At 35.2% G+C, this 18,823-nt stretch overlaps 1 protein-coding gene across 1 annotated transcript in view; it reads right to left on the bottom strand.

The window, feature by feature from the left end:
* Nucleotides 1–18,823, bottom strand: part of BOLL (boule homolog, RNA binding protein) — a gene marked incomplete at both ends in the record, with an annotated part of 61,287 nt that overhangs the window by 26,963 nt on the left and 15,501 nt on the right. The window contains 4 exons of the mRNA XM_079709874.1: nucleotides 2,721–2,819; nucleotides 8,328–8,456; nucleotides 9,475–9,522; nucleotides 13,969–14,040. Coding sequence (XP_079566000.1) covers nucleotides 2,721–2,819; nucleotides 8,328–8,456; nucleotides 9,475–9,522; nucleotides 13,969–14,040 — 348 coding nt within the window. The remainder of the gene's footprint in view (nucleotides 1–2,720; nucleotides 2,820–8,327; nucleotides 8,457–9,474; nucleotides 9,523–13,968; nucleotides 14,041–18,823) is intronic.

The following is an 18,823-nucleotide window of genomic DNA, read 5'->3' as shown; positions in this document are numbered from 1 at the left end:
TAGGAAACAATCGTCTCCTATTGATTTAGTAACATTTGTGGATTAATATTTCTATATTATAATACAAATGCACTATAAACAAACGTAGATAATTTTCCACACAGGAAAATTTGTATAGTAAAGTATGTCTATGAGATTGTATAGTTTTAGAAAACTATAGAATTGGTTTTGGAGTTTCTGTTGCTGAGTGGGGCACCATTTTCTATTGAGTGCCATCAAATCACCTAAAGAAAAATATTTGAGTATAAAATACATGGAACAGGGCTTCCCTGGTGGCGCAGTGGTTGAGAGTCCGCCTGCTGATGCGGGGGACACGGGTTCGTGCCCCGGTCTGGGAAGATCCCACATCCCGCGGAGCGGCTAGGCCCGTGGGCCATGGTTGCTGAGCCTGCGCATCCGGAGCCTGTGCTCCGCAACGGAAGAGGCCACAACAGTGAGAGGCCCGCGTAACGCAAAAAGAAAAAAACAAAACAAAACATGGAACATTCAACCTTGAAAGATAAAATAGGAACTATAAAACTCTATACAAAAGCCCTGTGTTCCAGTTTTGATTTTGAAGGTTTATTTAATTGAATTTTCTTTTTCCCCCCCTCATCTCTAACAAAAGGGGAATTGTGGGTTTTTTTCTGCCCCTCAACTCAAGCTTCCTACAATCCTGCATATCTAAATTAAAAATAAAACATGCCAGGGACTTCCCTGGTGGTCCAGTGGTTAAGATTCTGTGCTTCCAATGCAGGGGGCATGGGTTCGATCCCTGGTCCGGGAACTAAGTTCCCGCATGCTGCACAGCGCAGCCAAAAAATGTAAATAAATGAATAAAAATAAAACATGCCAAACTTCATTGATTCTGAGATATATATCTTTTCATATTTCAAAAACCCTGAATCAGTATACATTTACGATTGATGGCAAGGTTTTTTTCTTTCATAGTGATACATAAAATAATGGTGTGTTGTATAATCCATGCTAGCTCAGATTCGATGAAATCTAATTACAGTTTCGTGAGACATGGGCTTTGGAGTAAGGTAGTTAACCACAGTTCATAGCTCTTAAACTCTTCCCTAGTCCTGAAATCTTAACTCTGTCAGGATCAAAATCTTCCCTAGGGTGTATCCCATGTGAAAACCAGAATTATTATAAGCCTTAACAAGACAGATTAAATACAAATAGAAACAAGTTAGTGGTTTTGTTAGCCTTTAGCCTGTGGCACAGCAGAGCAAAGATCTGTATCAGGATAGAAAGGGTAAAGTTCCTCTTAGCAGCATTTCTCCAGACATGCAAGAGGCAGATTTCTGATTCCAGTTTTATGCTTATATGCACAAAGAAATGTGTCTCTTCACACCACTGTTATGATTTATATTCAACATATGTATAATTTTTATATGATAAAGAATAAGATACCAGTTTCTCTGTACAATTTCTGAATTAACTACTCACAGATTTAAGGAAATGTAGAAAAGTGTATACTCTTAAACTAGAAGAATTAAACTTTAAATCAAGGATGTTTAACATTAATATTCTTTGGAAATTTCTCCTATCCAACTACCACTCTATCCTCTATTGGAATTATTTAGAAGTACAACTTCAATCATTTGTATTTATATATATATATATAATGTGTGTGTGTATAATATATATATAATCTGCAATTGATTATCTAATATGGCATGGCTATTTCAGCTATTTCTAGAGAAGTGTATCTGGAGAAAGTATTAACATTAGGAGAAGTTTGTTTTAGAAGATTTTGATACTAGAATGAGCTCTCTATAAGTAACGTTTACTAACACTTTAGGCTTTGGTATTAGGTCAAAATTATGATTTTAGTCTATGTTTGCAGTACAGTGGCAAGAGCAGTGAAGAAATGCAGTGAAAAGATGAGGAGATTTGAAAGACTGTGGAGGCTCCTTAAAGTAGACTGTCCTGATATTGAGTTCCAATATATGGTCTGGGTCAGAAGCAAAAATATGAGTGTGAAATCGCTAACCTCCATCATTTTATTGTAAAGAGTACACTGCAAGCAAGATTCATAGTACCATCATAATAGTTAATCAGTTTGGGTTCTTAGAGATGTAGTCACATTTCCCTAATATATTTATATATTGAATACACACATGGATCTAACTAGATTACCACTCCTGGCCTGGATCTGATTTAAGGTGCATGAGCACAAAAGTCCCAAACTGGAAGAGTAGATCATTAACTGCTTTCATCTCCCCATAAATGTTACATGCCATTAGCATAATAAAATCTTAGTATATGAAGTATCTAGGCAAATTCACTGAGACAGACAGTAGACTAGAAGTTACCAGGGACTGCAGAGAGAAGAATATAAAGTTATTGTTTAATGGGTACAGAGTTTCTCTTTGGGGTGATGAAAAAGTTTGGAACTAGATAGTGGTGACAGTTGCATAGCAATGTGGATGTAATTAATACCACTTAGCTGTACGCTTAAAAATGGAAGATTTTAAGTCATATATATTTTACTACAGTAAATAAAAAGTTTTGACCATGTGTGGTTTATAAGTTGTTCAAAACTAATTAATAGAAATTATAGCTAGTTTAGAATTGTATTTCCTTCACATGAAATAATTAACTAATTCTGTACTTCTGATCGCAAATGTGACATAAATATCCAAAGTTGTTTCTTTTCAGAAGAGAAATTTGGAAAACTTGAAATATGACTGAAGAATAACAGAAAAAAATCAAAACAAACTTCTTACTTTAATTGGTTCAGGCTGCATCACAGGTGCAGGCATAGCAATGGCACTTGGAGCATAAACCTGGTGATATGTTGCTTGAACTCCATGATCAGAATAAGGCTATAACAAAACAAAGGAAAAAATATTGTTTTTCATTTATTAATTAAAAATATTTATTCAGCATTACAATTTACTAGGCATTTTGCTACACAATGGAGAAACACATTCTCTATCTTTAATTCACTTATAGACTTATCTGAGACAGACTAGTCAAAATTACCCTAAGTCCTATGATACATGTATAGGGATGCATGGGAGAAAAGAAAAGAATTACTTGATGTAGCTTTAGAAAGTTGGGAAGGTGGTCAGGGGAAGTTTTCTAGTGGAATTTATGCTTGAATTTGAAGAATTAGGGAGAGAAGGTGGAAACAGTATGTGAAAAGGCAGAGAGGCAACTAAGAACACACCTCATTTGGGAGATCTGTGTAGGTTGTTTGGTACAGCTGGAAGGAAGATTATTCACCGAAAGACAGCTGAAAGATGAGGCAGTAGAGTAACAGGCAGGGAACAGATCATGTAAAAGCAGATTTATGGCTTTTCCAGCAGATGGTGGCACCATTCAGTGAAATATGGAATATAAGAAAAGCAAGTTTGGGCTTCCCTGGTGGCGCAGTGGTAGCGAGTCCGCCTGCCGATGCAGGGGACACGGGTTCGTGCCCCGGTCCGGGAAGATCCCACATGCCGCGGAGCTGCTGGGCCCGTGAGCCATGGCCGCTGAGCCTGCACGTCCGGAGCCTGTGCTCCACAACGGGAGAGACCACAACAGTGAGAGGCCCGCGTACCGCAAAAAAAAAAAAAAAAAAAAAAAAAAAAAAGAAAAGCAAGTTTGATGTTTATGTTATTGTGAGGGGGTTAAAGAGAAGAAGTTAGTTTTGTAACACATAAAAGTTGAGATATTTGTAGGACTTCTAGTAGAGGTATACAGTCAATCAAAAGCTATTGTAGATGTGGCTCTAAAGCAGCACTAATAGAAATAATGTGAATTACATGTTAATTAAAATCAAGACAGTCAAAAGGTACAAACTTACAGTTATAGGTAAATAAGTACTAGGGCTGTAATGTACAACATGATAAATATAATTAACACTGCTGTACGTTATATAGGAAAGTTGTTGAGAGTAAATCCTAAGAGTTCTCATCACACACAAATTTTTTCCTATTTCTTTAATTTTCTATCTATATGAGATGATGTTCACCAAACTTGTGATAATCATTTCATGATGTATGTGAATCAAATCATTATGCTGTACATCTTAAACTTACACAGTGCTGTATGTCAATTATATCTCAATAAAACCGAAAGAAAAATTTCCAGTAGCCATGTTAGAAAAGTAAAAAGAAACAAGTAAAATTAATTTCCAGTAATATATTTTATTTAAACCAATATATTAAAAATATACTAAAGTGTATTCAATATAAAATTAGTGATAAATTTTACATTCATTCTTCATACTATGTCATTAAAACTTGGTGTGTATTTTGCACTTACAACACATCTCAATTCAGACCAGCCACACATTTCAAGCGCTCAATAGCCTCATGTGGTAATGGCTATTGTTGTACTGGATAGTGCAGGTCTAAAATTCAGAAGTGAGGCTGGGGCTAGAGAGATGAGTATGGATGATAACGTCGGAGTGAGTATGTAGGGTGAAACAACAGAGAATCGAATATAAAATCATGGGGAGCAAAAGATCAGTTTACAAAGGAAAATGAAAGGAGGTAAAAGGATTGCCAGAAGAGAGCAGTATCATGGAAACCAAAGGTAGGAAGAGTTTCAAGGAGTATGTCCCATGTCTCTGACAGGTCAAGAAAGACTGAAAAGAAAGGAAAGTATTTGGCAATTAGGGAATCACTGAGGAACTTTATCAAAGGCAGCTTCAGTGGAAAGGTAATGAAGTAGACTTCAGCAGGTGAGGGGAGAATGGGTAGTGAGGCAGTGGAAATACTAAATGTACACTAATTTTTCAAGCTTAGCTTTGAAAGGTAGAAGAGAATTAAGGCATTGGTGAGGTGTGTCAAAGGATAGTAATTATCTCCTACCAGGTGCTAGGCACTATACAAAGAACTTTCTGTATACAACAACTCTAATCTTTGCATCAATCTTGCAGAATAGATTTTCCGGATGTCTTTATGTTATTAATGTGGATATTACAAAACCAACCCTGTGAAGAGTTAAGTGATTACTCAAAGAAACACACTAGTAAGTGGTGAAGCTATGAACCAATGGAGAGAAAATGTCTTAAAATACATGAGAAAAGAAGGATAATAGTGGAATGAGGTCCCTGAGGAAGAGGGAAGTTATAGTATCCAGAGCAAAGAGGCACAAATAACCTTGGACGAGAAAGGTTACTAAAAAAATATAAGAAGCTAAGGATGGGTTATGAGTCAGGTAAGTTTGTATGTTGGGGACTGGAAGCTGAGTTGGTTTCCACAAAGTAGTTTGTATTTACTTTGCAAAGTAGAAGGCACTATATTCTAAGAGTGAAGGGGGAAATAGCTATTGAAATAAGTGAGAAATAATGTTAATTCATTTTTATATTTTAGGGAATCTAACTATCAAACTCAGAAGAACAAGCCCTGTGTTTTTTAATTTTAGGGAAAAAACACTTAAAATATAAACCACTCACCCTATTTTTTAATTTATATATTAGACTTATATCTTCTACCAGAAACAATATTAAAACAAAAATATGCTTATATCATTTTGTATGGAAATATCATAAAATTAATGGTATAAGTTATAAGCTAATAGAAGCAATATTTCCAGAAAAGTCTTATTAGATTCCACTAAATAGTGAAATATAACCTGATAAGTTACCTGATGTCAGGAATTAAGAATATGGTTCAGTGCCAAAGTAGATTATGGCTAAAAACCTAATGTAAAAGCATTCTTACCTCACTGTCCCCCTCCTTGAAAACCAGAAAACAACAAAAAGAACAAAAGATAGATTTTTAAAATGCCATCATCAAGTAAACGAGGAAGTGTCCACGATCCTTAATTACAATGTAGAATGTCTGCCAAATGCTATGCAATTTGGACCAATATAAGGGAGAATTCTGAAGCCTGAGGAAGGTTATAATTTCCCTGAAGGTAAATGTTCTGAAAGGCCTTTTCAAAGATTCTTTAGAGTCTCAAGTGTAGGGGTGTGTCAGGCCAAGGCAGAAGGAGGAAAGATCTTCACAGAGATCCAATTTTACTTAATAGCAGGGGAGGCAGAATTGAAGGAGAAATTAGGTTTTCACTATTTTGTGGTCTACTACCTTGCATTATAGCTGAGGAACATTGCTGGAGGTGAAGCAGGGTGCAAGTGGAAAGTGAAGTAACAATTACTACATCCCCATACAGAAAATCTACAAAAAAAGAGACTTTGCCAGGAGCCAAATGATCTCCAGAATGCTAAAAACTGAGGGAAGAGCATCTCAAGCAGGAGACATAACAGATTTGGTGGTAGGCTGTTTAAGACAACAGCATGCTTCTCCTGCCCTGTATTTCAAAAAATAGCTGGCATCATTTAAAGACATGTAAAGATATGAAGGAAAAGTAAGCAACCTAAGACTCTTCTCATCCTCTCCAACTCCATCAAGGGAAAAGCAAAAAGGGGGAAAAAAAGAAAAAGATGAGAAATCACTCCAGAAAATAGTAGAAAAGTTCAGATAAATATAATTCTTTTGATCTTAAAGAAATTATAGTAACATGATCTCTAAAAAGAGCTCCAAAAAGATTTTAAGCCAACAGACAACATTTACAGGCAATGATGTAAGCAAAGCGGCAGAGTTTGGGATAAAAAAGATAAAAATAAAATAGAGATGAAATCTTCATTAGTCATAATAAAATGTATACTAAGCACAATGAAAAATACAGTCATAATTGTCTTGAAAAAGCATATAAAACAACATTAAAAACTACTATGATAAATTACCTCAGAGATGACAGATATGAAAAACAAAAAAGAGATCTAACATATGCATAAATGGTGTTCCTGAAGAAGAAGAAACACAACTGGAATAAAAAAAATTTTTTTTCAAAGTTCTAACAGGAAAAAAGAAACTGAAATAAAAACTAGCCTGAGAATCAAAGGAGCAAACTGTGTCCCAGGAAAAATATTATAAAGACTGATAAATTCCAAGACATATCCTGGTGAAGTGATTTCAAGTTAAGACAGACTTTTTAGGCAGGCAGGAAGAGAAAGTAAATTACGTATAAGGGGGAAAGTCAGGCTGGTTTCAAACTTCTTTACAGCTATACTGAACATCAGAAAAGAGTAGACTAGAAGTTCTAAGAGAAAAAAGTGTTGTTATGGGTTGAATTGTGTTCTCTTAAAACTTATGTGTTGAAGTCCTAACCCCCAGTATGTCAGAGTATGCCCTTATTTGGAGAAAGGGTCTTTACAGAGGTGAGCAAATTAAAGTATGGTCATTAGGGTGGAAACTAATACAGTATGACTGGTATCCTTATAAAAATGGGAAACTTGGACCTAGAAACAGGAAAGATAATGTGAAGACACAGGGAGACAGTGGTCATCTACAAGCCAAGAAGAAAGGCCTGGAATAGATCCTTCCCTCACAGTCCTCAGATGGAACCAATTCTTCCAACACCTTGATTTTAGACTTCTAGGCTCCAGAACTGTGAGAAAATACATTTCTATTTTTTAAGCCATCCAGTTCATGTACTTTGTTCCAGCAGCCTTAGCAAACTTATACAAGTATGATGCAGCTATTTTATAGCTAGTCTTAATTTCTTTCAGACTTATAGACAACAAACATGTTGAACAAACAAGGATGTACAAACTCAGAGAGTATATAGCACATATAAGCCTTCTTTAACAAAGACTGCCTGCAGATTCAGTCAACCAAGTGATAAATGGAGGGTGAGATGAAGAATGGAGAAATCATAGTAAAAGTATTGATAGTAAACGTTAAGATCCAAAATTGTGGAAATTATTGTTCCAGAAAAATTATGTTATAAACCTTAGCAATAATAATTACAAAAATACACTCAAATTGGGAGGTGGGTATTAATAGATACCCAATAGGTACCCAATCTTTCACAACATATTTAAAACATACCATGTACAGTTTCTGGTGTATAGATGTTGAGGTTATTAGTAATGATTTGCAAATATAATTTAAACACATGGAAGATAATATTTACAGTTTACAGTTATAAAATAAATTTGATTTACATTTTTGAAGGAAGAATTTTTTAAAGATTATTTTCTTCTTTGACTTCATTTTTGTACACTTTTAATTGACAGACTGTTAGTAACAATACAGATTGACAGGCAAACCAGAAGGAGAAGCATTTATCTTACTCTTTCAAGGGGACTGAGTCAGGGAATAGCCTAGTAGAGTGAACAGATTTGAGAAATGGTTCAGAATTAGTTAGTGAAGAAGTCTAAGATGAAGCATTCTTAGATATAAAAAAGGGGAAGAGATGTGAATAAATCAAAGAAAACATAAGATGTTCAACTTCAATGAGGGTCTTGAATAAATATTTTTAGAAAAGAAAAAGAAATAAGTGTTAAGAGGAAGTGGTTATAGATAACTTACTTTGAGACTAACACATACCTCTGGAACTGAAGCTTCCATCAGAGACAGCGGAGGAGGAACACATCCACCATCCTGTGCAATTTCCACTGGTTGATAAATAACCTCAGAAGGTTGCAGGTATAAAAATGAAGCAGAAGAGGCAGGAGACTAAAACACAAAACCATACTTCTAATTAAAATCGGATTAGTTATCTCAATTAAACCAAATGACTTACCCAACACACGAGAGAAATATTGGTTTCACATTTTCCTAAAGTTGTTTTTCAGGGACAGCACAGAAGTATCTTAGCAACAAACTGGGAACTCTGGGTTGTTATAAATTCCAATTGTGTAGAGGTTATTAATAACTTTATCACTTATAAGTACTAAAACTTTCTTAGCACTTTAGAACCTCATATATAAATTAAGATAATCATTAAGATCACAATTAAAGGTTGTAATAATATAACCTATAGTATTTAAATTGTCATAAATGTCTATTCTTAGCTTTCTGACTTCCCATGGAAGTGGGATGTATCATTAAACAATCTTTTTGATGGTACACTATTTGTTATCAAAAGTTGGGAGATGGGGGGCTTCCCTGGTGGCGCAGTGGTTGAGAATCCGCCTGCCGATGCAGGGGACACAGGTTCGTGCCCCGGTCTGGGAAGATCCCACATGCCACGGAGCGGCTGGGCCCGTGAGCCATGGCTGCTGGGCCTGCACGTCCGGAGCCTGTGCTCCACAACGGGAGAGGCCACAACAGTGAGAGGCCCACGTACCGCAAAAAAAAAAAAAAAAAGTTGGGAGATGGAATACTTATTTAGGAGCATAAATAAAACAAGCAAAATCTGAAGTAAAGCTAGAAAAATGCTAAATTTTCTAATAATACTAATAGTAAAAAGAAGTAAATTTTCATTTCAGTTTACATAGCGCTCACTTATTTATAAAATGCTTTCACTTACATGATCTCATTTGACCATCACAAAAATCATGTGAGAAAACTTTCAATGGTATTGTATCATTACTTCCACTTTGCAAATGAGGAAGCTGAGAAATAAAGTGATTAAATGAATTGCCAAAGGTATCACAGTTAATAAATACAAGAGGAAGGTCTCAAATCTAGTTCTCCTGACTTAAATATTCAGGCAGTCTTCACAAAAACAATGAAAAAAATTAATATTTACCTGAGGAACACCCCACTGCCACTGACCTGGTAGACACTGTGCAGGGGCCTAAAATGAAAAAAAGAAAAAAACCCAACCAGATTATAAACAAGGGTTAAAACTGAATATCTACATGCAAAAGTATGAAGCTGGACCCCTACACCTCAAACCATATACAAAAATTAACTCAAAATGGAACAAAGATCTAAATGTAAGAGCTAAAACTATAAAACTCTTATAAGAAAACATAGGTGCAAATCTTTGTGACTTTGAACCAGGTAATTAAAAAAATTATGACCTCAAAAGCACAAGCAACAAAGCAACAAAAGAAAAAAAGGATAAACTGGATTTCATCAACCTGAAAAACTTTTGTGCTGCAGAAGTCACCATCAAGGAGGTGAAAATAAACCCACAATATTGGAGAAAATATTTACAAATTATAAGAAACTTATAAGATTATAAGAATCTGATAAGAAACTTGTATCTACAATATACAAAGAACCCTTATAACTCAATAGCAAAAGGTAAGTAACCCAATATAAAAACTGGTAAAGGATATGAATAGACATTTTCTCAAAGAAGATATACAAAAACGGCCAATAAGCATATAAAAGATATTCAACATCATTAGCCATGGGCTGTGGAAATCAAAACTACACTGTGATATCACTTCACATACACAAGGAAGGCTGTAATCAAAAAGGTAGATAATAAGTGTTGGCAAGGATGTGGAGAAATTAGAACCCTCATAAACTACTGGTGGGAGTGTAAAATAGTGCAGCCTTTGGAAAGTATGACACTTCCTTAAAAGGTTAAACATAGAGATACCATATGACTCAGCAATTCTACTCCTAGGTATAAGACCTTAGAGAAATGAAAACGTATGTCCACACAAAAATCTGTACACGAATGTTCATAGCAGCATTATTTGTAAAAGCTGAAAAGTGGAAACAACCCAAATGTCCATCAAAGTAAGAAGAGATAAACAAAATGCGGTATATATCCAAATAATGTCCAGAACAGGCAAATCTATAAAGACAGAAAGTATATTACTGGTTGACTAGGACTGGGAGGAGGGGGTAAGGGGAATGCCTACAAATGGGTAAGCTTTTTTTTTTTTTTTTGGTGGTATGGTTGCATAGCTCTGTGAATTTAGTAAAAACCACTCTGTTGTACACTTTGAAAAGGTAAATTGTATGGTATGTGAATTATATCTAAATAAAGCTGTTATTTAAAAAAAAAGAGGGTCAAGTTACTTAAGGTACTTATTGTAAGATGATAATATAGAACATAGACTTTTTATTTCTTAAATTAGTTGTATTATTCCTTCATAATAAATGTTTTACTTTTGACTTATTCTCCACCTTTAAAAAGGCTTTTTTTAATTATTAAAGTAAAAAAACAGAAAAAAAGAAGATCCCATGAATCTACCATCTAAACTGTTAATTTCGTGCTGACCACATCAACTTCTAATGGATTACATCACTGTGTTATAATGATGACCAAGATAACGTGAGGTCTATGTTCTGTATACCATATTTAAAAAGGCAGGATAATGTATAATCTCTTAAGAAAATATTTTAATAAAAAATCTGAAATAAAATAACATATTTGTAGATTTGTTAGATAAGTAAAATCACTATCTACTTAGGAGGTAAGAAATACAAGGAGATAAATACTGATTGAACCAGGCATTATCCAATTTGACTAATAAAAATTTCTGTTTTGCTTGCTAAAGGATGCTGCTTATTTATTATTTTTTTTGTAAATTTTTAAATTTTTTATTGGGGTATAGTTGTTTTACAATATTGTGTTAGTTTCTCCTGTACAGTGAAGTGAAGCATAGTTCCCTGTGCTATACAGCAGGTTCTCACTATTTATCTATTTTATATTGACTAACAAAAATTGATAAAACTATCAATCCCAGAATTTGTAAAAAGAAAGAGCAGGGGAAGATATTATCATAGTGGCAATTTTTAGGGCAGAATGATGATGAATAAATATATAACTGTAAAGAAATATGTGAAGTGAAATTATTTCTTACATTGCAAAATACTATGTTACAAATTGGTACAAAAGTCTTTCCCGAGTATATCTAGGTAATATACTTCCAATTTTATAATTTGTGTCAAGTGGAAAACCAGAGCCAAAGTATAAAATTAAATTTTATTAGAGTTCTATTCAGAATACATCTATGTCATGTATGTATATATGTAATCAATTAATGAAGGAGGAGCTGGTCTCCACAAGGTGCAAGCAGAAAGAAAGCAACTTTAGTCTTTCTCATCCCAAGCATTGTGTTGAAGCTAGTGGTTACCAGTGGTGAGAGGGACAGGGGGAGGGGCAAAATAAAGGTAGGGGGTTAAAAGGTACAAACTACTATGTATAAAATAAATAAGCTATAAGGATATATTGTACAGTACAGGGAATATAGCCAGTATTTTATAATAACTATACATGGAGTATAATCTAGAAAAAGTTTGACTCACTATGTTGTACACCTGAAGCTAATATAATATTGTAAATCAACTATATTTCAACACAAAAAATAAACTTTTCAAAGGGTAAAACAAACAAACAAATAAAAACCACTGTGCTGAGCTGTTTTTCCTTGCCCCTGGATAAAAATTAGGATAGATCACTTTTTGGCGTGTGGCAGATTGCAAATGCTGACACTCTGGTTAGGTACTTTGCTCTGTTCCTTTGGTGATCTCCCTGCTGAGAACTTCTGACTGCAGTTCTAGACCTTGATTCTAGGAGTCTACTTCACACAGATTTTTTTCTCTCCTGGGGTCAGCTTAAAGTTTGTTGGAAAGAGTCTCTTCTGTGAGGTTCGTATCTTGCTCTTGGGAAACATAAACCTTTGCTTGCTGTGAGACGTGCAGCACATTCCTACTGTAGCCTTCTCTTCTGGCTCTGCCTCCATAGACCACTCCAGCTTTTTCTTCAGGCTTTTTTTTTAAGGAGAGGTCACGCCCAAGTGATACTATCTCACAAATTTCAGGGGACAAATATTAAACTCTCTTAGTCATTCTCTGAAGTCATCTTCACTTGGTTGAGGAGAATGGGAAATGCCATAGCACTCTAACAACTCTCTTGTTAAAAAGCCTCATTACCAATCTCCCCTTTTAACCTCATCCTTTCACATGCTCCAGGTGGGCAATAAGCTAAGGGTCCCAAAACTGGTTTCACAACTTTTGGCTTGTCATGTTAAATGGCCTGGTACCTAATGTTGTCTTTGGGGCCTCTCAAAAGTTTGAATTAGGAATAGTCACACTACATATATACTTTATTTTTAATTTAGGCTGCGTTGGTCCTTTGTTGCTGCACCCGGGTTTTCTCTCGTTGCGGCAAGCGGGGGCTACTCTTCATTGGAGTGCGCGGGCTTCTCATTGCGGTGACTTTTCTGGTTGCGGAGCACAGGCTCTAGGTGCGCAGGCTTCAGTAGTTGCAGCACGCAGCCTCAGTAGTTGTGGTGCCTGGGCTCTAGAGCGCAGGCTCAGTAGTTGTGGCACTTGGGCTTAGTTGCTATGTGGCATGTGGGATCTTCCCAGACCAGGGATCGAACCCGTATCCCCTGCATTGGCAGGCGGATTCTTAACCACTGCACCACCAGGGAAGTCCCTACATATATACTTTAAAGAAATGCCATTAAGTTACTTTCATTTTTACTAAGTGAATAAAACACTTTAGATAATTTTATATTTAGCATAGTAACAGAATTTAAAAATAAGTGACCTCCCCAAAACCTAGTCTAACACTAAAAATAATTCCAGTAGCCGTAACATTTCATGTGGGTCTATTTTAAAAGTTCAAAATGAAAAAAAAAAAACCCCAGAAATAAAGTCTCTTCCATTATTTCAAAGGTATAAAAGAATGTGATATTATTTGTGAATGCTACAGATAAGAAGTTGGCAAACGTTTTCTGTAAAGAGCCAAAGGGTAAATATTTTAAGCTTTGCAGGCCGTATATCTCTGTTGCAACTACTCAACTCTGCCACTGCGCACAAAAGCAGCCACAGACAATATGTAAACAAATATGGCTGTGTTCCAATTACACTTTATCTACAATACACCAAAATGGTCTGGCATTACCCTCAATCTCTCACAAGAATTAATGAAAAGAGTGTTGGTTAACTAAAAGGGGCTGTCATAATATAAACCATAATATATTACTTATTCTAATATATACTTATTAAACTGACATAATGGTCACAGTAGCATTAAACATATATCAGCCTGTAGTCCAACATCTTTATCTTACTTTGGGAATTATTTCCATGCTAACCAGGGGAGCAAAACTGACCTCATTACATTTGATAAAAGGAAGTAAACAGTTCATCTTCTTGTATGACATTGTTTAGATCCCTCATAAAAAAAGAATGCCACTGTTATCAAGGCTTAACTACCTCTTTTAAATTATGAGAGTATTTGTATGAGAAAGATTAAAATGAAACTTACTCAAAAAAGGACTGAAAGTATCAAAGAAGATTTTCATTGTAATTTAATGTTTACCTGGTAGTGATATGCAGGTTGCTGATAAACGGGCTGAGCTACCATCACAGTGGAACTAGATATAGAATGTGACTATAAGAGGAAAGAAAAAGAAAAATTATTTTAAGCAAAATTCTTTAAAATAGTTTATAATGAAATTTATCTTGCATTGTCACCTAAACCCAGTCAACTTACGGTTTATGATTGGAAATGTCATTTTTCCACCTCTTATATTATTACAACTCCACTTTAAGTCTATTAAAATTATCACAGTATTTCTACTTCCATGTGGTTTCATTTCCATAGTAATGCTAAAACAACTACCAGAAAAGTTCCTTTTAGTCCAAAGATTATGAAAATATAGTTCTAAGAGAATGTTTAGAGGAAAAATGGCAGTTGGACTTAAGGTGACACTGCCTATTTCCATTGTGGAGACCAGCAGTAGATAATGTTTACATAGCATTTAGAACTGAATGAATAATCATACCTGATTTTGCCACTAATTTCCCATTACTTATGAATAATCAACATCCTATTCCTTTGTTATACATTTAATTAAAGCAAATACATTATTTATTGAAGAATTTGTTAAATTCTATTTTATCATTTTGATATTTAAATGAGATAGTCATCCAATAAATTTACAGGTGATTTATTACATCTTAAAAAAGTACATGTAACACTTGATTATTCAAATGGAGTAAACCCCAAAATAGGTTATTTATTTATTGTTATTATTTTAAAAAATTGTTTATTTTTGGCTGCGTTGGGTCTTCGTTGTTGCACGTGGGCTTTCTCTAGTTGCGGCCAGCAGGGGCCACTCTTCGCTGCGGTGAGCGGGCTTCTCATTACAGTGGCTTCTCTTTGTTGCGGAGCATGGTCTCTAGGCACGTGGGCTTCAGTAGGTGTGGCACGTGGGGTCAGTAGTTGTGGCTTGCGGGCTCTACAGCGCAGGGTCAGTAGTTGTGGCGCACGGGCTTAGATGCTCCGCGGCATGTGGGATCTTCCCAGACCAGGGCTTGAACCCCTGTCCCCTGCATCGGCAGGCGGATTCTTAACCACTGTGCCACCAGGGAAGTCCCGAAATAGGTTATTTAAAATCAGATCATTAAAAAACAGGCAAATTGTATTACAAAATAGGTAAAATAGGCTTTAATGATAGCAATTAAAATTCAGTTTCTAACATGGGATCTAATTTGCATTGTTTTGTTTTAATGTTTACCCCTCCCCCCAAAACTTTAGAAAAGTATCATAGTTTTGCATAATTTTCAGACTATCATGTGCTAATAAAATTGTACCAGATTAACATTAGAAAATAATAATGTAATTTATATTAATAGATTAAAGGAGGAAAAAATGATAATCTAAGCAGATACAGAAATTGCATTGTTAAAATTTAATACCCTTTCATGATAAAAACTCTTAGTAAACAGAATAAAAATTAACTTCCTTAATTGACTTCGGGCAATAATTCTCAACCAGGTGCGACTTTGCCCCCAGCCCCCAGGAAACATTTGGTAATATTTTGGTTTTCATAAATGTAGGGAGGCTAGGATACTGCTAAAAATCCTGCAATGTACAGGACAGTCTCCCACAAAAAAAAATCAGTCATCTGGCCCAAAATGTCAATAGTGCTGAGGTGGAGAAAACTTGGTTAAGGTTAAGAGTATCTTAACATATATATGTAGGTTTTGGAAGATGCTCATATAAAGCTTAATGGTGAATTACTGAACTTATTTCTTTTTTTAAGAACAAGTGTTATATAAATACTGTAGCAGAGACATTGCCAGTCAATAACTTGATGAGAAAAAATGAGTAACAGAAGAGCAGAAAGAAACAGAAGTATACTGAGTCCGAAATGATCGCCTATATGAGAGTTTGGCAGGGTTACTGACAAAATACCAACATTTACAAATCAAAAGCATTAGTACACACCAGTCACAATCTATTAGGAAGTGTGATTAAAAAAATACACCATTCATAAAAGCAACAAGAACTACAGAGTACCTAAGAATAAATCAAACAGAAGATACGCCAAACATTTTTTTACAGAGAAAGAAAATTTTATTGATGGATGGAAACTCTAAATAATGTTTATGAATGGGAAAATTCAGTATTATGCCTAAATGTCCCAAGTTAACCTATATATTTAATGCAATTCTAACAAAAACTAAGGCTTTTCACAGAGCTGAACAAGCTGAATTATGAAATTTATAGTTATAAAAGCAAAGACTTAAGGATAGATGAGGGACTCTTAAAGAACCGAGTAAGATTATGGCCCTATCAGATTTTAAGACTTATTATAAAGCAACAGGAATTAAAACAGAATTGGGCAGGGCAAACAAATACACCAATGGAACATAACAGAGAGCCCAGAAAGAGACTCCACACACAGAAACTCAGCATTTGACAGAGGATTCATTTCAAAACAGTGGAAGAGGATGGATTAGTCAATATGTAAACTGCAGATTTAAGATCTAGATGTGAAAAACAGCAACAGCATAGTATTTAAAAAAAAAACAACACTAAAAGCTGAAACCATAAAACATTAATACATCTATCAACATTAAAACAAAAAACTTGTGTATGACAAAAAATACCATAAAGTTAATGGACAAGCCACAAACTAAAACATATTTACAACACATAGAACTCATATAATGAACTCAAGAAAAAGACAAACAATCCCAACAGAAAAAACGGGCAAAAGAAATGAAGAGGCAGCTCATAGAAGAAACTGAAATGGCAAATAAATATATGAAAATACGTTTAATCTTACCACTGACTAGGCAAATGAAAGGTAAAACAAGATACTATTTCATAAGAATATTGGCAAAAATATAAAAATCTAGTAAATTAAAGGGCTGGCAGATTATGGAGAAATTGAAGCTCTCATAAACTGTTACTAACCTTTATACTTACACTTTATTTATTATTTATTTATTTATTAATTTTTGTGTGTGTGTGGTACGTGGGCCTCTCACTGTTGTGGCCTCTCCCATTGCGGAGCACAGGCTCCGGACGCACAGGCTCAGCGGCCATGGTTCACGGGCCCAGCCTCTCCGAGGCATGTGGGATCTTCCCAGACCAGGGCACGAACCCGTGTCCCCTGCATCGGCAGGTGGACTCTCAACCACTGCGCCACCAGGGAAGCCCCTATACTGGTGCACTTTAGAAAGATATTTGGGAACATTTAGTCAAAGATGTGTATAGTCTATAAATGTGAAATTCTACTTGTACACGTATGTCATAGCCAAGACCAATGTCGGAGAACACAGAAATCTTCCAGTGGTGCATGAGAATGAATAGGTTTAAGAGTATTAATTTTTAGATATTTCATATGGTCTCCTTTCTGATTTGATCTGTCTGTGAATGTATCTGTGTACAATGGATTCTTCTTTTCAAAACTCCCCTTTTACAATACTTTTCCCCTTCACTATGAAAGGCACACTCTCACTCATTTTGGATCTTGCTATAATGCTTTGTTTTGGAATGTAAACATTAACAGAGCATCAAACAAACAGACAATTCAAGAAGACAATGCCCTTGAGAAACAGGAAAGAGCAAAGCAAAAAGAATTTTTATAAGAAATATTAAGGGGAAGATGGTACCTTATTTCATATCCAGGGAACAAAATAAATTACAGGATGGTCACAGGGATACATATTAATTCATTTATTTGAACTTAAAAATAGAGTCAGAATTTTCTAATAGAGATTAAGTTTTATTTGACTGGCTAATTTTATTTGGTTGACTAGTTTTGTTAACTGAATTATAGAGCAGGCATTTTCCGTTCTTTTTTCTTTTTTTTAATTGCGAGATATTTGACATATGACATTACCCTAGTTTCAGGTGCATAACATAATGACTATATATATATATAAAAAGAATGAAATGATAACCACAATGAGTCTAGTTAACATCCATCACTACATGTAGGACATTTTCCAGTCTTAAATGAAATCTATAGCTACAGACTTTTATAAAATATATATCTAAAGCAAACCTACAATATATAATATGTCTAAACTATTTAAAATTATGGTAAATTTCAGATTTCAACTTAAAAATGAGAGTATTCATAATTTTTCAAAAAAATTTTAGAGTATATATAAACAAAAAACTTTGAAGATCACTGTCATAGACAAACTCTCACACAATACATACAAAGCCTAGATGTTCAATGTAGTCTGCTTAAAAGAATTTTTTTTTTTTTTTTTTTTTTGCGGTAGGCGGGCCTCTCACTGTTGTGGCCTCTCCCCTTGCGGAGCACAGGCTCCGGAGCACAGGCTCAGCGGCCACGGCTCACGGGCCCAGCCGCTCCGCGGCATGTGGGATCCTCCCAGACCGGGGCACGAACCCGCGTCCCCTGCATCGGCAGGCGGACTCTCAACCACTGCGCCACCAGGGAAGCCCAAAAGAATTTTATACTCTGTTTATTATTTATTTACTGTTAGGCAACTTGCAACTTTTCTAAATAGGGTAATGTATTATAATAAATAATTGTATTTATTATATTTATATATTCAATATATTATAATCATAAACAATATATTAATTATATTTATAGAATTATATTCATACATATATATTTTTCACTCACAGACCTACTAAATGTAGATCAGTAGGGGCTGGTTCTGCCCATTTTTTAAAAAAATTTTTGAATTTTATTTTTTTATACAGCAGGTTCTTACTAGTCATCAATTTTATACACATCAGTGTATACATGTCAATCCCAATCACCCAATTCAGCACACCCCTCCGTGGCTTTCCCCCCTTGGTGTCCATACGTTTGTTCTCTACATCTGTGTCTCAACTTCTGCCCTGCAAACCGGTTCATCTGTACCATTTTTCTAGGTTCCACATACATGTGTTA

This window comes from Hyperoodon ampullatus (genome assembly GCF_949752795.1).
Source record: "Hyperoodon ampullatus genome assembly, chromosome: 8".
Classification (NCBI taxonomy): domain Eukaryota; kingdom Metazoa; phylum Chordata; class Mammalia; order Artiodactyla; family Ziphiidae; genus Hyperoodon; species Hyperoodon ampullatus.
The sequence above is the reverse complement of the archived record's forward strand: the minus strand, read 5'-3'. Positions and strand labels throughout refer to the sequence as shown.